The sequence below is a fragment of the Cucumis melo genome, chromosome 11 (assembly GCF_025177605.1).
Source record: "Cucumis melo cultivar AY chromosome 11, USDA_Cmelo_AY_1.0, whole genome shotgun sequence".
NCBI classification, from domain to species: Eukaryota; Viridiplantae; Streptophyta; class Magnoliopsida; order Cucurbitales; family Cucurbitaceae; genus Cucumis; species Cucumis melo.
In genome coordinates this window covers 33448747-33470919 of record NC_066867.1, presented here as the reverse complement: position 1 = coordinate 33470919, position 22173 = coordinate 33448747, and the positions used below count along the sequence as shown (strand labels likewise).

Genomic DNA, 22173 nt, shown 5'->3' with positions numbered 1-22173 from the left:
CGTATGATATTGTCACTTTCGAACATAAATCTTTATAATTTTGTTTTTAGTTAAATGTATCATACCATTAGAAATAGCTATCTTCATTTATATACTCGTTATTATTTTTCCTTCTATAGTCAATATAAGGTCTTGGTCGTATTCACAATAATCTTTTCATATAATAACAAACGGTCGAGTCTCTTCTCAAATAATTTATGTATGTCTAGCTTTTACCTCGTTAACTCCTTTTCATCATAGCACATAGTCTATCAGGTGGACCTCAAAACATAGATCACATAATGATTACTTTTCAAGGCTCCACTACATATTTGTTCAATATTCGAATATTCTATTGAAATGACTTAATTATGAGTATGATTCTGATACAAATTAATGGGGAAAATTAAGTTTCATTATACCGTAGTAAGAATGACCATAAAATAATCAAGTAAGTAAAAGAAAAAAAAACAACAACAAAAATAGAAAACACTAAAAAATTAGAGAAATGTCATGAAAAATATTCGCTATGTGTTGATCCGAATTACAAAAGTAGTGTTTCAAAACTTTCGTGCGTTTTTTTTTTCCACACCAAATTAAATGATAAAAAGAGAATTTTAACTTAAATAACTTGTACTTTTAAGTTAAACTCGGTATATGTGATAACTAAATTTTTAATATTTTGTCAAAATCTAACCAAATAAAAAATTTTAGAAGGAAAAAGAAAAGTTTGTAAAGTCAAATTAGATGAATCATAATGATATTTATAATTTATATTTGTATATAAATAAACGAATAACACTTTTAATCTAATGGATATGTATTAAAGTTTGACTTTATTTTCTTTTTATCAATTATGAATTCTAAATATAATCAAACAAACAAATTAATGTCTAATTTGTTAAAAAATGAATACCTAATATTAATTATGACAATAGGTATCAAAGTTTGACTTAAGTTTCTTTTATAAATTAAAATAAATCATGAATATTTTGTTAACAAATAAATACCTAATATTAACTATGAAAACATGTATTCAAGTTTGACTTATTTTCCTTTTATAATTTCTCTATTTGATGCCACATCACATAAACAATATTAAAAGATGAGTGTCTTTAAAGTTTAATTGAACTTTGGGTAGGATGAGGGGTCACTACTTAGCAATCAAATTCTTAAAAAGAAAAAACAGTAACTTTAATATCATTTACGAGTGAAACCTTGAAAAGGAAAAAAAAGACATCGAATTAGCTAACATATCTACCCTCAAATCTAATGTTTGTGCCAAAATAGGTCAATTATGCAACTCTCACGACTTAATTCAACTTTCAATATTTTGCATATCAATATAACGACTGGTTTATCTTATTTATATATTTTTTTTATCCGTTTTTTTAAAGATTATCTATTATTAGATTGACCTTGTTTTGTTTTAAAACAGAAACAGAGAATTCTTAATCAAATAGCAATAAGAGAATACAATAGTTAAAAATGAATTAGATTTTGATAACATATTTTGTCATAAAGGCTGAAAATGACAATGTTTATATGTAAAAATTAGAAGTAATAAAATGACTATTTATTATGTGATGGGGTGAGGGGGCTTTATAGTATTAATTTCTTTGATGGCCCAAGTTGGGTTTCTTCATGGACATTGGAGAATACTCTGTCCAAGAGGACCTTCACAATACATGCAAAACAAAAGCTAACAATAATATCCAAAACCTTAACTTCAACCAAAGACTCTAACCCACTTGTTTTTTTCAAAAAGAAAGTTGTTCATCATTTTTTTAATTTCATTTTTTAAAAGATATTTATTATATAATGATGAAGAGATTTGAACTCGAAACTTCTTGTGCTTGGATGCAAAAAGGTGTGAATTGAACTGAACTCCACAAAATTAAAAAGAAAAGAAAAGGAGGAATAACAAACTTTCCCTAAAAAATGGCATAAAGAAAGTAAAAAATAAATATAAACGAGATCCTCATTTACCAGATTTATAAGAACGTAAAAAAGAAATATAAACAAGATCCTCGTTTGCTAAATTTGTTTTTCCCTCATATTTTTAAAAGTGCGTTGGGAATCCAATCGACTAAAAGAGTTAGTTTTATAAATTTGATTTTTAATCCATCAAATTTATGTTTGATATTAAACTCTTAAAAGTGAATGTTAGGCATTTATAATTGATTTAGAATTATTATGTTTGGTTATACTAGTGAATTTAGGGTTGAACAAGTACTCGATATTGTATTTTCTATTTGATAAATGTGTATGCTTACTAAATAAATCTCGTAAATATCTACTATTAAATTCCTACCTGTATGGTTGAAATTTGATATATATTTTTCTTTTTGTTTTATCATCGATTGAATGACATATTATTTTTTGTTTCAACATTTAAAATAAAAAATTCACAGATACATAAGCTTTTAACATAAACTGAATCAAATAGTCATTATGAGATTAATTCTTGGTTATTCAATTTACACATATCGACTAATTCTTTCATAATCAACTTGAAATGATTTTAGATTTTTCTAAAATCAATTTTTACTAATGTTGAACACCAACGGAAGGAAAAGTGATTTTAACCATCTCAAAATCATTCCATATCATAAAACTAACTTGTTATTTATGAAATGACGGAAAACTAAATCTCAAATACCATTCTACTAATTAATCTTTCTTATTATGTAGTAGATCTATCAATTTAAACGTGATTCAACTAATTAATTGTTCCGGCTAAAAACATAGCCAAGTACTTGGCTAGAAGGCTATAGAGGTCGATTTCACTCATAGGGTCAACCATAAAAGAAAAATAATGCTTTATGAACGTCGATCAATGCTGGCTAAGAATTTTATTTTTGCACATATTTAGGTCACTACCCACTTGTGTAATGTTCTATAATGATTTAATTAACGACCGAAGAATTTAATAAATAAACGATTGTTACGGAACTTATTTCTATAAAATCTAAAGGACAAATACAATTGAATACTCTCCAAACAAAAATACTAACTTAGTATTGGTGACAAACTATCAAATTGACGTTCACTTAATTTCTATCTAAAATTGATACCAAATTTTTGGTTATGGATATTAATGATATACAATTTGTTAAAGCTATTGCATGTTGAATTAAAAGTTTAGAAGCATGGAATCAATAACCGATTCTAAGTTAGATTAAATTGGAAAGAAGACAAAATAATAATCTTCCAAACTCTCACTTTCGGCGTTCACTGAGCATGAAGAAAGAAACAAATGCAAAAGGAAGCGAGAAACGGGCGAATGGCAGTGTGTGAAGGACAAGCGTCCATGGGTACCGAAGTCAGCTTCCATACAATTTCAGTTGCTTTCTTTCAAAGCTTCCGCCATGCATGGCCAGCTTTACTTGCAGTACTACTCAATTTCCCCTCCCTCTTAATTACTCTCAATCCAAATCCCTGCTTCCCTTCTAATTTCTCCATAAACCAGCAGTGGAACCAATTTTTTTAGGGCAATGGAGTCAAAACCAGACCTCAAGTCCAACGACGAACTTCAGGTGAGGTGATAACTAATGTGCTCTAATTATGGTTTCCTTGCTTTTGCTTTACTTCAATTTCCCTTTTTCTATGATTCTGCCTCCTACTACTGTCGCACATCGGTCAATTTGTGCTATCATTTTCCGTTTGTCGTCTCTATCTCTTTCTCTTAAAAGTTCATTTTTAAGCTGGTGAATTGATTTGATTAACCTTCTTTTGTTTTTTCTATTACAAATTGTTGGTGATAAATTGAGATCATGTTTGACTAACACCTTTCTTTATTATTTTTGTTTAAACAATGCCATTTAGTCTATAATTCCTTTTGAAGTTAATGATTTAGTCCCTATTTATATTAACATTTCACTCGGTGACGATTTCGTATTTTGTTTTCTGTTTTTGAAAATTATGTCTAATTCTTCACACTTTTTACTATATTGAGTCTTTCTATTTTCAAAGAAAACGTTTGAATTTATTAGCCAAAGTAAGAAAAACAAGTTCTTAAAACTACTTGACTTGAATTTCGAAAATATATATCTTTTTAATAAGATACAACATAAAGGAAATAATAATAATAATAATAATAATAAAAAGACCAATTTCAAGGAATACAAACTCCCGAAGAAACGGACAAGAGTATAATAATCTATAAAAGGGAAAAAAGAAACACATTCTTGTTTTTTAATAATAAGATGACAAAGCATAAGAACTCAAGGATGAAAGTAGTGTTTGTAAGCTAAATTTTTAAGAAAAAGAAATGGTTATCAAATGGGGCTAAACGGTGAGCTACTAAAATGTGGATGATGATTTGATCGCTGTAGTTTAATATTTATAATGATAAGGTCTTACTGAAAAGGTTCTACTAAGGTGTAAGAGTAACAAAATTTCTTACATGTGTTCAATCACTAAACAACCGAAGAACCAAATGTGTTTTCATAGACTAAATGCCTTCGTAAACCTACTTGACCATAACTTTATACAATTGTTTTGGAAAAGCTATGGTGTACTGTTAAACAGTGATTTAATTTAAGATCAATTGGTCCTATGTTTGAAGTACTCCTAGTAAAATCATTTCCCCCCCAACTAATTTGTATTGATAACCACTTGGTTAGGTCTCGTGCTAATTTCTAAACCACCAGTGTGAGAAGTATTAGAGTACGGAGATAAATTTAAATCTGTTATAACTCATAACCCATTGGGTTATACTTGGGTTTAGTGGTACACAGCAACTTATCTTTCAAAACAAGACAATTCTATAGTCATTTGTTTTCCCCTTTTTAATTTTGTACCAACTTGTAGGAAATGGACTAGAAATAATACAAAACAATAGAACATCTGAAAATGCAAATATTCTAAGGTCGTTGATTGCTATCATTAATCATCGTCATCTTAACTTTAGATGACACCATTTGAACTGTTATCATCAAAGGTCAAAGTTGCTACAGTTAATTTTATACATATACTTTAATCTCTAATGCTACACTAATGATAGCTTTTAATATATATTTTATTTTAGCTTTCATTTGATATTGAAATGGATTTTATAAAAGTTTAACAGTATCTAAAATGTTGCAAAAGGTGGCAGATCTACAGCTGCTGGAGAATGGCCAAGAAAGGTTTCAGAGATCAAGCTCAGAGGATGGTGCTTTGGCTGATCAAAATGAAAAAACAATAGCAAAACGAAGAAAAGTTGGTGGATGGAATTGTGGGATGCTGCTGCTAGGTAAAAAAAAAAAATCATTTTTGGTGATCTTATATAGGAGACTGAGAATCTCAACTCCATTTTCATTTCAAAATCGGCACATTAAATATCATTCAATTAGCATTTTGGTTTTGCCAACTTGAGCATAGATCAACTAGTTTAGCATATGTTTGCGACTTAAAGGACAAAAGTTTGAACATCTCTATCTCCACATGATGGAAGAATTCTTTTTAGCATTTCAGTTTTGCCTGGAAGTTGTTGGGCAGAATTTTCGCTTACTATCTCTGATTTCAAGGTCATATACAAAAAATTTGACTTCCCCCCGCCCTAATCCCTTAAATGCTTGGCTTGATAACTATTGCAGTGAATCAAGGATTGATCACACTGGCATTTGCTGGAGTAGAAGTGAATTTGGTTCTGTTTTCAAAGTCAGTGCTGAGGCAAACCAACGCTGAAGCAGCAAATACGTTCAGCAGATGGATGGGAACCACTTATTGCTTCTCTTTGTTGGGTGCATTTCTCAGTGACTCATACTTGGGAAGATATCTCACTTGTGCAATTTTTCAACTTGTCTTCATTGTTGTAAGTCAGCTTCTTCTTTTGCTCCTTGACTCCCCCACAAGCTTGAACACAAGTTAAGAGGTTTTTCGGCAGAATGAACTTCCACACAATCTCTACTCCTTAGTTTTTGAAACTTGTGGATTCTTTTTAAGCAGTGTGCCGAGGGTCTACTTCTTGAATTCTGCTCATCCGCTAATCCTTACATAGGCCTCGCTCTCCTTAGAGTCAACTTTGAAAGACAATAAGGATTTTTGTAAGTTTTTTAGTACAACAACTACGGAACAGGGGATTGAACTTTTGACCTCTAGAAAAGAAAGTTATGTCAATTACAGTTCAACTAAGATCACTTCGGCGATAAGAATTTTTTAAGTTATTAAGTTTTCACAACCTAAAAAGTTGAACCCATAAGGTATTTCCAAATAGCACCTGTTGTCTTGGCACCCTAGGAACTATTTGAAGTTTTTAACGATGATTTTTCTGAAATCAGGCTAGAAGCAAAAGAAATAGCCAATAAGATAACTTAGAAAACTAAAAACAAGAACTTTATTTGGTGAGATTGAGGTTCCAACATCTTTTGGTAAATGGCAGTGTTAGGGATTAACAAGATTCTTGCTGCAAGAACTAAATTCATGCTCTCTTTTTGCAGGGTCTGATATCACTTTCCTTATTAACTCACATATCTTTGCTCAAACCCAATGGCTGTGGCAAAATAGGCCAATTATGCGACCCTCATAGCTTAACTGAACTCTCAATATTTTACATATCGATCTATCTACTTGCCTTGGGGAACGGAGCTCCCGAGCCTGCATTGGCTACATTCGGTGCAGAGCAGTTCGATGATAAAGATCCTAAGGAAAACCGAGCCAAGACATCATTCTACAGCTACTTCTATGTGTCAATAAACATGGGGTGTTTGATTGCAGAGACTATTTTGGTTTATATAGAGAATTTGGGTCATTGGAAGGTGGGATTTTGGATATGTGCTGTGTGTGGATTGCTTGCCTATCTGTTGTTCTTGAGTGGAACTTCAAGATATAGACAGTCCAAACCTTGTGGTAATCCTATATCAAGATTCTCTCAAGTTCTAATGGCTTCCGTGAAGAAAATGAATCTTCCAATGCCTTCAAATGGAGAAGGTCTTTATGAAGGACTAGGGAAAGAGGGTACAAGGAGAATGCTACACACTGAAGGTTTCAAGTAAGTGGGGTACTTTTTTTCTCCTTTTTAATATATCTTTTAATTATTTCTTTTCTTGTGATATATATATGTAGACATAAGGCGGTTTTAGGAAAAATACATACATAATTTATTTTTGGTAGTGTAACAATACATAATTCTTAATTAGATTTCTTCCAACATGATCTTTTGTGCACATGCTCAAAAAATATTTTGCAAGGGACAAATTTTCTACAATGATTGATGACATATGTTGGCCCTAATCAATAAATACTCTTCACTATTCCTTACCTAGGGTGGGTGTGATATGACTGAAAGCCTTAAAAGTCAATCCTGACAAGAAACTTTTTGGTGTATGGACTTTTTCTTTTCCTTTTTTTGAATAATGCAGATTTTTGGACAGAGCAGCCATTCTTACAGCAGAGGAGGCTAACTTGATATGCAACCAAGCCCAAACTCCAAATCCATGGCAGCTTTGCCCTGTTACTCAGGTTGAGGAAGTCAAATGCATTTTGAGGCTCCTTCCGGTTTGGTTATGCACTATTTTCTCCTCTGTTGTGTTCATTCAAATGATCTCTCTTTTTGTTGAACAAGGAGCTGCCATGGACACCCTCGTCGTGTCAAACTTCCACATACCTCCAGCAAGCATGACTGCCTTCGACATTGTAAGCACGACCATGTTCATCATGCTTTATGACAGGCTCCTTGTTCCTCTATACGTTAGGATTGCAAAACGAAAGCCAAAACCCCCCAACGAGCTACAAAGGATTGGGATCGGCCTAGCCATTGCAATAGTAGCACTTGTAATTGCAGGCTTCGTTGAGCAAAAACGGTTGAAGCATGCAGGTGTTAGTGGCAAAGAAATTAGTTCTTTGAGTATTTTCTGGCAAACACCACAGTACGTACTTGTGGGAGTGGCCGAAGCATTCGTCTTCGTAGCTCAGATGGATTTTTTCACTTCACAAATACCAGAAGGATTGAAAAGCTTGGGGATGGGACTTTCCATGTCTTCAACAGCAATGGGAAGTTACGTTGCAAGCCTTATTTTAACAACTGTAATGGCCATCACAAAAACTAATGGCCATCCAGGTTGGGTTCCTCCCAACCTGAACGATGGTCATTTGGACAGATTTTTCTTTCTATCAGCCGCACTGACTGCTTTTAACTTGGCCTTATACATAGTCTGTGCCAAACAGTATAAAGGCTCGATAATAGAGAAGCAAGATGGGGACCAAGAAGAGGAGTCTGATAGAGAGTTCAAGTGAGAATCCTTTTCAAGATGGGAAATTTTTCAGGGAACAAAGATTGTCGAGACATAGCATGCATATTATCAAAGACTTGTTTGATAATAGAGAGTGTGTAGGCAAACAGGTTTGAAATAATACAAGGTGCACAGTCATACTTGAAATACTGTTACCTTCTTCTTCTTCTAGAGAGAAGTACATGTCAATTACCTTTGAAATATGCTCACATTTGTAGTTATATTTGATGTTCAACCATTCTTAAGAGAACATAAATTTAGGATGAACTTTCAATTTTGTGTAATTCTGTTAAATATATAATGCATAAAAGAAACAAAAACTTCAAAATGACAAAATTATAATTACTCTCGAGTTTTTCTATGATTTCATCAACTTTTGAATGCTAAACCCTCCCTATATAAAGAAGATACGCTCTAAAGGAATGGTCAGCATGTTGCTTAGGGTACATAGCTAAGACCTTATAATTTTCATCACTTAGTGAACACAATTGTTACTGAGTGATTAGGAGTTCCCTCTGCAAAAATAGGTCTTTATAGTGCGCAAGTAATAGTACCAAGGATCCTAATGGATGAATTACACAAAACTTTGCTTTTCACTTTGCTATCTTAGCCGTGAGTTCTCTTACCAACTTAGCAGCAACCATGGCTGTCATCCCATCGACAGTGTCTCGCTGAGGGTTGAACTCAACAACATCCGCACCCACAATATCCCCTTTGAGATTCTGGACGATGTTCATAACATCACGGAAAGATAAACCTCCTGGTTCAATATGAGACACTCCCGGAGCAAATGCTGGATCCAAAGAGTCGACATCTATTGAAACATAAACACCTTTTACGCCCTCTCCCAATTTCTGCATATAATATAACACCACATTGTTAGGAGTGCAAACATGCGTCGACATCATATTTCTGTTTAGAGATGAGATCATAATAAAAAAAATACATGTATCTTTTAGTAAAATTTTTATGCATGTATTGAGAGATACCAAATTTTCTAAATATTCACGATCTCTTGAAAAGGTTCGCATTTCATATAGCTCCACTCCAAATCTTTTGCACTGGTCTCGTCCTTCTTGTGATATTGATCTTATACCAACCTGAAATGAAAAAAAAACCATTACTCAAGTTCGGTAGAACATGAGTTTATCAATATGCGAGTCACTAGAAGATTCTGCCCCTGGAGAGGAGAGAGAGAACATACGATTTTCTTTCTTCTTTAATTTCCTGTATAAAAGGCATCTCATTGATAAAAAGAAGGAAATACATAATAAACATGCAAAGATAAGGAGTCTTCCTTCACAACCACTAGGAACTTGAAAATTGAAGTATCCAGTACAGGAAGAAGAATCCTCCTGACACATTTAACAAACTAACAACTAACAACTAACAAAGTTTTTTCCTTAAAAAAACAAACAAAAACAAAAGCATTTCATTTCTCCTTTTACAGATCAAAATTTTCTTGGTGGTCAGTTAGGTTATCTTAAAACGAGGGGGGAGGGAGGGGGATGGCGGGAACACCCAACCGAAGCCCTCTTTTTTGACATTACCTCGCAGAATATAAAAAAAATACAAAAATAAAGTAGTTGTCAAAAGAGAAAAACAAAAAATACAAATTTCATACTAAAAAAACACATTTCAAGGAAAGAAACTTACCTGCAAAAGTCGCCTGGCATAACCACCTTCCATGATTCGTGCAAAAGAAGAAGCATGCGAAAAATAGTTTCCTTCATAAGCATCATAATTATCAGGATGGGCATCTAGATGAAGAATATCTACTTGGCCCCCAAGCTTCTCAGATACTGCTCTGATAACAGGGTAAGATATAGAGTGGTCGCCTCCTAAAACCAATGGGCGTAGTGGATCCTGAAGCAGCCAGATTCAAAATATAACATACTCAACCAATATACAAAAGGAGAATAGCCACTGCCAAGAAACTACATATGTACTAGCACCAATGGTTTTAGAAAAATAATATCACCAAAATAATAATTGAGAAAAAGGGTTCTAAATCATGGCACTTTTTTTTGGTAAGGAGAGATTTAAATAGCAACAACTCTGATGACAAGTTATCAAATGAACTATGAATAGTTTAGGCCATATCTTTATGAGGATAGATGACATATAAGGTTAACGATACTACACATGAACAAACTAGGAAAATAAGATCCTTTCCTTTACCAGCTTGAAAGACTTGTTAAATTTTTCATTGCACATGTAAAGTGGATTGGAAACATCAATAATCAATGACGTTCCTCAGGTCAACCTCAAACTATAAAGAGAAGAAAGTATAAATAAATAAAAACAAGCTCCAGAGTAACTCACCTCTTCCATCACCAGCTTTACAGACTCGCTCACAACTTTCATCAATCTTTCATCATCTACGCCACAGTCCCTGATCTCTTGGACAGGGACATCGCCAACATCAGTCAGCACTCTTGGGTCAGTAAGTTCTTTCCCTGCATTACAAAAGCATAGTTTTTCACTTGGCACGGGAACTCCCATTGGCTTTCATAATTTCAGCAAACACAAGTTATTAGGCAAGGGGGTTACACACACAACTGTTGTCTTGTTAAGTAGCCCAACTTGCAGGCAATGAATGTCCAGACAAGCAATGCACATTAAAATCCCCTAGGTTTCACAATTAGTTTCTTGAACTTGCTTGCTTGATTCTGAAATCAGAATGTTCTAATATATCTTATTTTTTATGATCTCCGCACATTATCAAAACTTCACACCTGCGACTCTTTGGGGGCTAATTTAAAAATCTTAAATACAAGAATATGAAACAAAATATGATTTACCATCCGGAAAAATAGAAAAGGTGATAAGATTTCAAGTAACAACAGAGGATTATGCTCACCTTCATTGCGATACAATATTAAACAAATACAGAGTAAATTTTATGAAAGTTCCTAGAGGTTAGAGGCAACAGAATAGAATACCTTCTTCTGTAGTTGGATTTGTGCTCCCGCACCAGATTGCCTCCCTGATCCGAGGAGGTGCAAAGGCTGGACCTTGAAGAAATGATGAATTATGTCCTAAAGGAACTCCAAGAAGAGAAGCTGATGCTACAGCACCTCCTAGAGCACGCACAAGCTCACCCTAGGAAAACAAGTCAAAAGCTTAATGTTGTAATTCTAATTGACTGCTGAACAAATATCTCTCTACTTAATTTAATAGATTCAATATAAACAATCACACAATCTAATCAGTTTGATTAAGTTATCTAGAATTTATTTAGTAAGAAAAAAATTACAAAGAACCAGCTAATAAAATTATCGGAAATGATAATAATTGTTCTTCAGACCAGCATACCTTGAGCTTCGCTCTCTCACGAATGAGTGTTAGAGATGCTTCAATAACACGATTCTGACCCTTCTCAATCAATGCGGAGGGAATATTTGCAGAATTTAGTTTCTGAAAGTAATGAATTCCTCTCCGTCCCAACACTGACATTTCTGTAAATGAACGGGAATATGCATGTTAAAATTGGGCAATGAACTTCTAATTCAAGCCGAAGAGCATCTTGATGCACTGATGAGCTGAGATCAATTATATTAGAAAGAAGTGTAAAATTTAGAATTCAAATACAATGAGAAAAAAAGTAAATTGAACATATCATACTGAAGAATAAGTGAACACTTACTTCAATTTAATTGCTAAAGATTTTGCATCCTCAAAAACAAAGTTAAGAAACGAACCCACATTTTACAGTTCTTAAGATCCATCGAATCACTGCATAGCCCCAATTCGTGCACTTACTGAAAAAATTGTTACTCCACCTACTTCTACTCGCAAGTACTACCACCATTACTGGTTAAACTTCAACGGAATCATTCTATCCAAATAAACAATTATTATTACTCAATGTTGAAAATTTTCTCCCTCAAAGTCCGTTCTTTTTAATCAACTAAAACCCTCCAAGTCAAACTAAAGGGCTGAAATACGGATAAGAAATTTAAGAGAGAGGAATATAAAACGCCAGTAAGCCTAACCAATTAAAAAATAAATTAATAAAAGGACATTAATATTTAGCTCTGGGTGTCAATTCAACGTGCTCCTAAACAAAAACCCAAACTTTCTCCCCCTGCGAATCAAATATATATAGAAAAACGGAAACCTGAGCTTGTAGGAGGAAATGAGATGGTGAACACTGACCATTGAAAAAGCACGACTTCAAGGGCAAAAAAGTAATTGAGACGAGCAGAGAAAGAAAATTCCATTTAAATAACAAGAATTCTCTAGAAATTTGTATTATAATAATCTTCTCTTGGAGGAAGCGTCAATTCTAGCAGGCAAACAAGAACAAAAAAGAAAACAAAATAAAAAACAATCACTAGATTCTCATACTTCAACCGAGCAATTACAAACATTCCAGTGCAAAACAACCTCAACTAACAGGAATAAGCAGCGAGTAGAGACTCAAAAAAAAAAAAAAAAAAAAAAACACGAAGAGCGAAAAACAGCGTAATTCGCAACTGGCGAAATCCAAAAGATCCATTCACTGATCCAAACGCAAAAGCTAAGGGGAAAAGATACAATCATTGCGCCCTTTATCTTTCCACTTTTCGAGAAAAAAAATCGAAGGAGAATAATTGAAATGGAAACGGAAGTCGAGAGAAAAGAAATGGGAACTTACTGATGAAGAACGAGGGAGCTGATGGAGGGAACGAGTGAATGGAAATTTGGAAACGGAAGAGCAAACTGCAAAAGTGAGAGTGAGCCAATAAAATAAGGTATGCGCTGTGGAAGAGCACGCTTACCAATTGCTGCCCCGTGACAGTTAAAAAGCGGTAAACAAAATTAACAATTAAAATAATATTTTGTTTGTAAAAATGATGGAAACTCGAATATCAAAAAATATATATATATATAATATTAAATTAATATAATATAATATACAAAATAAATAATATGAAAATTAAGAAAATTAGAAACATAAAAAAAAAAAATTCTACTTCCTACCGATAATTTAAAAAATGTCAATTTCAGTGTATCTTACAAATCCATCATAATATAAGTGTTGAATAAATGGTGAGTTGACATAGTACTACATTTAATTGTTAATAATTTTATATTTTATTTATTCTACTTTCAAATATTCGTTTTTTTTTTACGATATTCTTTGAAATAAATTTCGAAGTTTTGTCTTCAAAAATTAGTTTTTACAGATATTAGCTAAAAAAACAATTATATTTGATTTTTTTTAGCAATTTCACTATTTAAAATATCTTTTAGTTAAATTATTTATTTGATCTACTAATTTGAAAATAGTTCGTGATTTACTTGTTTATTTAAGTTTAGATTTTTTACAGTACCATAGGGATCTACTGATTTTTTTTTAATGTATAAGTGAAAACATGGTTGATAATTTGTCTTAGTTTTGTGTTAATTTCTAAAGCCATATAATTTTTTCTTTCATTATTATTTTGCTAAAATGGTATTTGATTGATTTATTTATTTATTAAATGAATTTTCTAAAGGAAACTTTAAAAGAGAGAATTTTATTAAATAAATTTAGAAAGTACATGTTTTGGTTTCGTTTCAACAACGTCTACTTCTAGAGGGAGAAAAAAAAAATCCTCTTAGTCTTTAACTTTTACAGTTTTTGTTTAGCAAAATTGATAACATGGATATGTATTTTGACTACATATGTTGGAAAGGTGCATGTTATTGTTTCTATACATCATTTTAAATTATAAATTATGTATGAAATTCTAAAGAATTTTTTTATACTTTCTTTATGATTTTCTGAATAGTTGGCAACAATTTAAATTTTAGACTTTAATCAAGGACATTGATTTAAGGTCGAGAGTGCAAAATATTTTTAATGTTTACCGATTTAAATTTAAAAACTATATTATTCTTTCGACGAATAAAACCTTTTTTTTTCATAATAAAGAGAATAAACACATGTTTTTTAACTTTACTAAAAGAACCAAGAAGATGTGTATAGTACGATGAAGGACCCATACACTCCTTTATTTGGCAGGCAAAAAATACAAAACGCAATCACGCACCTCAAGGAGAGCTACTTTCTCCCTTATGGCGAAAGCTTAAACAACTTTCTTATAAAGCCACCAAAGCCATTGCTGGCGGCGCTAGGGTTTTACCGTAAAAAGAGAGACAGAATTTGGGCTTACCTATTGATGGGCCTCACTGCAGCCCCAGCCCATTTACACATCCATACTCTATCTCTAGATCTACCCCTTAACTCAACAAAAAATACTACCATATATATACTTTCAAAATCCTCCTCCTGCTTTCATTTAATCCCTTCATTTCAAGGACCAAGAACCTAATTTGAAAATAAACTTACCAAGCGAACATTTTGAGAGGCTAAAATGACATAATAAAGACCAAAATGAGCATTTTTCAAGGTAGTATTTGAAGCTTTTGTTTTTCTGCAAACATCGTGTTAACATTTTCCAAAGACCCTACAACTCATAAGTCAGAAGATTCATCTAGTAGGTAGATAATGGGAATCCAAAAGCTTTCTTGAGAAATAGTTCTTAGGAAAGCCTTTGAACAGCGACCATGTTTGTCCCAGGGATTCAGGTCCATGAAACGTACTCAAAGCTTGGAAAAACATAAATCCAAGTTAATGGAGTATTTGAAGATTTACAATCATAAATTTGAATGTGTTAATAAATTATACGAATTACATTATGTAAGTATAAATGGAAGAGGTTATGTATCCCAAAAATATCATCCATTTCAAATTTAAAAGAATCCAAGAAAAGACCCATGGAAAGTCCAGCCTTCCAATAATTGAACATGGTTATTAGGCCTTTAATTTTGTTTAAAAGAGGAAGAGAAGCCCTATACATGAGGGCCCCAATCCCTTCCACAACCACAACAGCCAATGCAGCAGATAGAATATCCCAATCACCTGTTTGGCCAATAACAGTTGCAAATGCAGTTGCACTGTAAAACCCAACCAAGAAGAAGAGTATTTTGAATGGAAGATTTTTTCTTAGCTCGTTGATTCTCGCATTCAACTTGGTTTGAATAGCTTGAATAATCCGTATCAGTCTCGTTCTGCCATTAGAGTTACTCGAAGGAGGATCAAATGGACTCCCTTCCACACTCCCCCTAATGGACAAGGCCATCTTCCTGTACCAAAAAGAATAATAACAAATTACAAATATGTTGGACTAAATGTACAGTAATGACTTTTTCCAAGTATTGTTAAGTATGGCTTTCTTTAATGAAATCGACTACTTTCATCGAGAAAAAAAATGATAGAATACAAGGGCATAAAAAAAAACTAATCCACCAAAACACCCCTACTAAAAGGAGGGGGACCAATTAAGTAAAGTGTTATCAATGGAATAATTAAAGAAGTTCTTCGAAATTGAAGTCCAAATGGATACGTGAAATCTAGCCAAAAACCAAATCTTACTATGCTCCTGCTCCCTATCTTGATAGACTCAATCGTTCCTCACTCCAAATGTCCCAAATAACAACATACACCCTAGCAAGCCACAAAAATACCCCCTTTGTCTCTTAAGAGCGGATGAAGGGGGAACTCCTCTATCATCGCTTTTACACTCTGAAGGCTAGCGAAATTATGAGAATTTTTGTTTGACATCATGCCATCCTGTTGTCTTTCATGAATGGCATATCATTGTTTCACCTTGAGATATACAATCATTATTTCCCTTGTGTTACCAAGGGAAGGGCCAAAGGACAATTTTATTATACCCTTCGCTACGAAATTATGAACTTGAACTCTTCTACCAAGTTTGGAAACTATAGAGTACAAGTTGTATGGCACAACGTTTGAGAGAGGGCAGAAAAAGAACAAAAACAAGTAGCTGCTTGACTGACTGAATAATTTTCATTTCTTTAACAAATTGACATTCAGGGGAATAAATCCTAACGCCATGCAAGAATAGCATAACTAACATAGACCCTACCAACTATAAGTAACTTAAGTAAATAATAGAATGTCCACCATCATGGTATGACTTACTTGAAGTTCTTCAGCACTGAAGGTTTGGTCACATAGAAGGAACAGCATTGATGGTGAAGGTGAAAGCATGCTACGAGGCCCGGAACTGAAACTCTTGTTCTTTGATAATTTGGAGATTGAAGCTTACTAGTTCTTGGATAGGTGGATAACAACCTCATTGAAGTTGCCATATTGCATTATCTCGAAACTGCAACCAATATTCAAATGGTTCAAGCTCAACGGCAAAACTTACTATTTCTTCTCATAATTCAGATACAATTTTCCCTATTGTCAAATTTTCGATACCAAGCATACTCTGAATTACACTGAAATACAACGACTGAGTCATCCCAATTAATTTGTTTGCTTTCTCTCTTAAATTACCGATTGAACCCAAAAGCTAAAACTGATGGTCCAACACAAATTTAATATTATATCTAACCCTCTCAAAAATCATGCAAATGAAGAAGAAGAAAATAAAGGATTTACACAGACGCTTTCTCTCGATCAATTACGCAGGGATTGAACATTCACTCACTCACAACTTGAAATAAAAGATGAAGAAACACACAGCCAATTGTAGCTACATACACTGTACAAGATCTTCAAGCTCAGTGTACTCGAGATTACAATCAACAGAGAAAGCTTCTGAGATAAGTTCTTCCCTAAATTCACTCTATTTTTTTCTCAACGATTATTCATACAAACCTGAACAAGTTCTCTTTAACATCTCTGATTCCTTTTTAGAAAATAAACAGCAACAGGTTGCAGAGAGAGAAAATAGAAGTAATATTGACCAGAAGATCACGAAATAAGTCGAATAGAGTGCTCACTGATCAACATGGGAGGCCAAGCAAGCTCTCAGAGTATCTTTGACGCTACTCCCATAGAGGTTTAGCTGCAAGAAGTGTTCGTCTCTTCCAGCAATCGGCGGTCTTAGTCTGGGGGCAATTTTTTGGCGTCGTACCTTCAACATCGGATAGACAATCCTTCTCCATCTTTCTAGCCAATAAATTTTATGGTCTTTCTATTATTTTTTTTTTTAGAGATAAAATAATAGAAAGTCATTTGGGGACTTTTATAGATAGAAAAAGAGAAGAAAACATTTAAATACACGTATACAGCACAAAATAAAAACTTAAATACTTTATTAAAATGTAATAAATTTTATTATATTTCGTAAATAGTTTCAATTTTGTGTTATATTTATCCGAGAAAAGGTCAAGCTTCGACCAATTTTTATACGATAGTCCTATTATTTTTAAATAACGTTAAAGTGAACCTCGAAATTGATTACCATTTTTGTAATTTGTTGATAAAAAGTTTTGAAAAAATGTATATTTACACCTCAAATCTTGGACATTGAAACAAGTATAAATCTTAAACTTTAATTTACATCTCGGTTGGATAAAGATAGTGCGTGAGACTTATAAATGTTATCAAAGAAACGGATAGAAGTAGCAATTGTTCAATCTATCATAAATATGTAAAGGCTTTATAATTACATGAAATGATGGTATACTAACTCTATCAAAAAGAGAAGAAGAAATCCAAAACAAAGAAAAGGCTGGAATCTAAGTATCAAACAAGTACAAATAATGAATAAGTGAACGAGTTTCACATTGCATTTTGTAATATAGAAGCAGCTAGGTTCCGGAATTCTCATCAACTCTCATAAGTACATGAAGGACCACCCTTCGTAGTTCTCAGTTCAAAATTTCTGAATGGTTTCGACAATACTCGTCGGTCTTCCTAATTATACGAATCCATTTTCTGATGCCTTGTGAAGTATGGATGGATGGGGCATGGCTTCTTTAGGTGAGGAAGACCAACACAAAAAGGATGATGAACAAAGCCACCAAAAACAATATCATCATTATCTGCCCCTTGGCGCTGGCCTTCTTCATGACCACAGCTACTTTTTTCTGTAAGGTTCAAGTTCAAGAGATTGAAGTTTAAACTTTCAAGTTTGTTATATTGTAGTTCACAAGATATTCGGTCTATTCCGGTCTCAGAACTTCAAAATAATCATTTCATCCGTGTTATATTATTTTTCGATCTCATACACAATTGTCTCTAACCTGTATGGGTTAATGTTCATATTAGCATGCTAGTAAACATACTCAAAAGTCAAAACTATGTCATTAATTTGTTAAAAAAATGAAGTGCAAAGATGAAAATGATTGTTTTTTAAAGTTCAAAGACCAATGAAAAGTTTAGGGACCTAAATAGAACAAATTTCAAAGTTAGAATGATAAAAATAAAGTCTTAAATTCTAGGGACCAGAACATAATAAGTTTGACTGTTGAGGGACACGGACTAAAATGAGATTTTAATTCCAAAAAAGAAAAAGAAAGAAATGAAAAAGAAAAACCCATTGATTACTGCTAAAGTCTTCAGAATATCAGTATCTTATTATTATGAACCAGAAGCCAATTTTTGTGCATATGGCGAACACTGAGATCATGAACACACCTGTACAAAATCAAGACGATTTGATGTACTGTCCATTTCCATTCCTAGGTCGTCGATAATTTTATCCTGCACAATTTTTTTTTTAGTTTAAAAAACTCCATCAGATTGCAGATGCATAGAGAGAATCAATAAGCAGCACCGCAACCTACAAAATATAAACCTGTGCAAGGAGCTCTTCGTGTATTGTAAGCCCAACACCTCCAATTCTCTCCACGCTTGCACTCAACTCATCCAACTCCTCGTCCTGCTGCCTATATATACATTTGACAGAGGAACAAAATCTGGGTGAATTAACAAGTACCCTACTTCACATTAATGAAAGACTAATTTCCTCAGAGATAGACCCAGGTTTGAGATGGAAAAGTGAAAACTGCAAATGAACAATGACATCTCTCATTTTATTCTGTTATTATGGAATCTTATTAAGTTTAGCGATAGGTTTCTACTTTCAACTTAAGCAGGAGGATTTATTTAACAGCGTTGAGAAATATACACATTACTTTATAAGAAGCAGCTGTCTGTCTGATTCCGATGTGATGAAGTCATCATTCGCTTGGTGGGCTGTATATAAGTTTGATCTATCTGTTTCATGTGCATTAGGTAGTCTCATCAATTCTCGACGCATCCCACTTGCACTAGCAATTCCTGTTTGCTCCTTGCCGGCTCCTACTACTTTCTTAACATTTCCAACCTAAAGAAGTAAAAAAAAAAAAGGACTACAAGATGAACATGCAATAACTATATGGGAGAAACAAGGATTACCAACTTGTTTATTTCTTTATTCAATCTGTTGACACAGAACAAAATAGCGTCAGACGAGCAATACCTGCGTCCTAGCTGTACTCGTCCATCTCCTTCGTTTTTCAAGTTCTGCATCATCAATGCCATACCAAGATGGATCTCTAGCTGCCACAGCAATAGCTTTGTCCAATTCATCCACCTTCCTATCAAGAAAGCGAAGTTTCAGACAAAGCATATATTGGATGCCCAATGCTTAGACACACACTGAAACCCCAGAAAAAAGTGATATCCAAATCTTCTCGATAAAATAAAAATTAAAAGAAAAAAAAATTAAAAGTTTCAGAACAAATGTTATCAGACAGCATGGTTTAGAAATTAAGATTTTACCTGCCACTCAATGCTTTCACAGGAAGCGAGCAACTCTTTTGTTTGTTGTACTCTCTCTCCGGAATCAGAAGATATCCTTTCCCATTGGTGAAAGCTGGATTGCAGTTTATCGATCTGGTGGGGATGAAAAATACACTATGAGAAAATGCAGATATAGCCAGAAAAAGTGACAGAAAATCAACATTGGCTTTAAAAACAAAATGTCATTGCAACATAAATTATTTGCAACCAAAAATAATTTCTGGAGAAGCATGCAAAGGTCCGAAATATTAAAGACTTCAATCATTTTTTAGCATAGTACTGGAATTTTTTCTACAAAATAGCTTTTGTAAGGTTGGAAGGACCAATATAAATAAATCAACACACTAGGGAAGTCAGAACCATGTCAGCAAACTTCCGACATCAGTTTTACTTTTAGGATTTCACAATTTGAAGTAAATAAGCTGGAACATGCAGATCTTACAATCTTCTAATTATTTATTTTGAGGAATCTAATAATATTTTCACCAGAAACGAGTAATATTCATTCATCGATATTTAACCAAGAAAGTGTAGAACATGCTTAACAATGAGTCGGTTCAATTGTTTTCGACAATGAAGCATAACCCGACCTTCAAATAATAATCTACTTCATAAAGTCTACTATAACTAAGATCCCAGTTCAAAGAGTGCTGGGTACTGAGTCGTCATGATCGACTGTTTACAATTTGAACTTGAAGATGAGCTTTTCTGATGGAACACTGTATTCTTGGCTGATGGTTATCATCACAAAGAATATTGGTCGAGACATAAATACAAAATACAAATGACAGGAGAGGTTTTGGGAGATAAGAAATCTCATCATAATCAACATCTTTGTTGTCTACCGAAGAATACAATCTTTGACAGCTGCTATAAACTGGTTTAATGTGCATTCCGTGTCCACTGTCCACATTGTTTGGAGATTTCAGTTAGAGTTAGAATTATATTTTCACATTTTTGTATAATGGGTTCATTTTGCAGCAAGGGAATACAACTGCAAACCTAATCGCTATTACCACTCTCCAGTTTCCATGTTCTAATTCACACTCCTTTTCTATTAACAACAATTCAATATTGCAGAAAAAAGAAGACACGGTTCAGAGAAGCTTAATTTAAATGCCGTCAGTGAACATAATCCAAGCACCATAGAAAGTCATAACTGAATGCAAGCAATCAACTTACGGATTCTTGAATCTCGTCTTTTACAACATAGAACGGATCTTGAGCCGATGGCATCTTCAACTGCAATAAACGAAAACGAACACAATCACTTCCAGAACTCAATGTTCCCTCAAATCACTCAATTTCATTCTCGAGTTCGTTCCACTCCAATTTAAACACAAAATTAGCAGAAAGTAATTCTTCAATTAACATGCTGAGATCATGAATCGGAAATTGGCAGAAAAATATCTATATCACTATGCCAGATCTAGAATTGGAGTTAATCGACTAATTGAAAACAAATACGAACAATAATGAGATACGAAGCGATAATCGGCGTTCTGAATATATATGGATACAGAATAAATCACTCTGAAACTGATGTAGGAGAAATAAGAGAAGAGAACCTGAGACTGAGGGCGACGGAGAGTGTAGATCTGAGGAAGAACAAGGTGAATGGTGGTTGAGAGTGAAGGAAGAGAGCCACGGGGCGTAGCGATGGATGTTGGGATCGATGCTGGAGCGCGCAACGACCTGTGCACTGAGTTCCAATACCAATTCCAATTCCTTTTCCAATTTTATTTTTCTTTTTGTATTTTCTTTTCTACACAAATTTAAGTTGTAAAAATATCTCTATGGTAGTTGAATTTTCACCCATTATTATTATTAATATAGAAATTAGGAGGGAGCAAATTCGGACTTGATCTCTTCTTCGAAACAAGTATCTTTGTCAATTGAGTTAAGCTCTTGTCGATTTTGATCATTATTTAAATTTTAAATAACGAATATGAAGTACTAGATTTAGAAGAACTAGTAATAGATATAGGAGACCAACCTAGATATTAACGTGATATCAAAATAAATCGTAGTATTTATAAATATAACAAAAGCTTATGTGTGTTTGGGATAAGGACTATTTAGAACTATAATCAGCTACCTAATACATTGTTTTAAAAACTTTTGTTTGCTATAATTTTTTTAATTTTTTATTCTTTGGTGCAGTGTTTAATGTTTTATCGACCAATTAAAATAATCTATGCTCTAAATACATATTACTATAACTCCATATTAAAACCATGTACACTCCAGGCACAAACCATTACAACCTCACCTAATAATTCACTAATTGCTTCAAATACTCCCTTGGTATTTATTGATGATAAATATAAATAGACTGCTATCTATCGATTTGTCTAGATCGTGACATGTTTTTTCATTTAAAACAAAATTTCT

General features: G+C 33.4%; 4 protein-coding genes across 7 annotated transcripts; 1 reads left to right on the top strand and 3 right to left on the bottom strand.

The window, feature by feature from the left end:
• Positions 1–3140: 3140 nt before the first annotated feature.
• Positions 3141–8540, top strand: LOC103499016 (protein NRT1/ PTR FAMILY 7.3-like). Its single transcript, XM_051078992.1, has 5 exons — positions 3141–3518; positions 5074–5218; positions 5562–5779; positions 6405–6955; positions 7326–8540. Exons 1-5 carry the CDS (start codon positions 3477–3479, stop codon positions 8197–8199), a joined length of 1830 nt encoding a protein of 609 aa, XP_050934949.1. The 5' UTR covers positions 3141–3476; the 3' UTR covers positions 8200–8540.
• On the bottom strand, positions 8517–12998 carry LOC103499015 (arginase 1, mitochondrial). 2 transcript variants are annotated; one of them, XM_008461881.3, is made up of 7 exons: positions 12838–12998; positions 11514–11656; positions 11141–11300; positions 10521–10654; positions 9852–10061; positions 9185–9295; positions 8517–9049 (listed from the first exon to the last, which is right to left on the bottom strand). In XM_008461881.3, exons 2-7 carry the CDS (start codon positions 11652–11654, stop codon positions 8789–8791), a joined length of 1017 nt encoding a protein of 338 aa, XP_008460103.1. In that variant the 5' UTR covers positions 11655–11656; positions 12838–12998; the 3' UTR covers positions 8517–8788. The 2 variants fall into 2 exon arrangements, with proteins under 2 accessions (XP_008460103.1, XP_050934950.1); XM_051078993.1 differs by lacking the exon at positions 12838–12998 and adding an exon at positions 11845–12107.
• Positions 12999–14778: 1780 nt separating this feature from the next.
• LOC103499014 (ycf20-like protein) lies at positions 14779–17209 on the bottom strand. Of its 2 annotated transcripts, none has more exons than XM_008461879.3 (3): positions 16864–17209; positions 16177–16363; positions 14779–15314 (listed from the first exon to the last, which is right to left on the bottom strand). In XM_008461879.3, exons 2-3 carry the CDS (start codon positions 16344–16346, stop codon positions 14843–14845), a joined length of 642 nt encoding a protein of 213 aa, XP_008460101.1. In that variant the 5' UTR covers positions 16347–16363; positions 16864–17209; the 3' UTR covers positions 14779–14842. The 2 variants fall into 2 exon arrangements, with proteins under 2 accessions (XP_008460101.1, XP_008460100.1); XM_008461878.3 differs by having other exon boundaries at positions 16989–17208.
• Positions 17210–17609: 400 nt separating this feature from the next.
• Positions 17610–21525, bottom strand: LOC103499013 (syntaxin-61). Of its 2 annotated transcripts, XM_008461877.3 has the most exons (8): positions 21348–21525; positions 20962–21021; positions 19759–19872; positions 19457–19570; positions 19131–19321; positions 18791–18881; positions 18631–18696; positions 17610–18080 (listed from the first exon to the last, which is right to left on the bottom strand). In XM_008461877.3, the coding sequence occupies exons 2-8, from the start codon at positions 21013–21015 to the stop codon at positions 17970–17972; spliced, it is 741 nt and encodes a 246-aa protein (XP_008460099.1). In that variant the 5' UTR covers positions 21016–21021; positions 21348–21525; the 3' UTR covers positions 17610–17969. The 2 variants fall into 2 exon arrangements, with proteins under 2 accessions (XP_008460099.1, XP_050934948.1); XM_051078991.1 differs by lacking the exon at positions 17610–18080 and having other exon boundaries at positions 18780–18881.
• Positions 21526–22173: the final 648 nt, after the last annotated feature.

Excerpts from the sequence above, each read along its gene's own strand:
- LOC103499014 (XM_008461879.3), bottom strand. The coding sequence starts at position 16,346 with ATGGCAACTTCAATGAGGTTGTTATCCACCTATCCAAGAACTAGTAAG. Across the intron at positions 15,315-16,176 it reads TCAGTGCTGAAGAACTTCAA|GAAGATGGCCTTGTCCATTA; the intron begins GTAAGTCATACC and ends TTTTTGGTACAG.
- LOC103499015 (XM_008461881.3), bottom strand. The coding sequence starts at position 11,654 with ATGTCAGTGTTGGGACGGAGAGGAATTCATTACTTTCAGAAACTAAAT. Across the intron at positions 10,655-11,140 it reads AAATCCAACTACAGAAGAAG|GGAAAGAACTTACTGACCCA; the intron begins GTATTCTATTCT and ends TTTGTAATGCAG. Across the intron at positions 10,062-10,520 it reads TAAAGCTGGTGATGGAAGAG|GATCCACTACGCCCATTGGT; the intron begins GTGAGTTACTCT and ends TGGCTGCTTCAG.
- LOC103499016 (XM_051078992.1), top strand. The coding sequence starts at position 3,477 with ATGGAGTCAAAACCAGACCTCAAGTCCAACGACGAACTTCAG. Across the intron at positions 5,780-6,404 it reads TTCAACTTGTCTTCATTGTT|GGTCTGATATCACTTTCCTT; the intron begins GTAAGTCAGCTT and ends CTCTTTTTGCAG. Across the intron at positions 6,956-7,325 it reads CTACACACTGAAGGTTTCAA|ATTTTTGGACAGAGCAGCCA; the intron begins GTAAGTGGGGTA and ends TGAATAATGCAG.
- LOC103499013 (XM_008461877.3), bottom strand. The coding sequence starts at position 21,015 with ATGCCATCGGCTCAAGATCCGTTCTATGTTGTAAAAGACGAGATTCAA. Across the intron at positions 19,873-20,961 it reads AAGACGAGATTCAAGAATCC|ATCGATAAACTGCAATCCAG; the intron begins GTAAGTTGATTG and ends CATCCCCACCAG. Across the intron at positions 18,697-18,790 it reads ACGAAGAGCTCCTTGCACAG|GATAAAATTATCGACGACCT; the intron begins GTTTATATTTTG and ends AAAATTGTGCAG.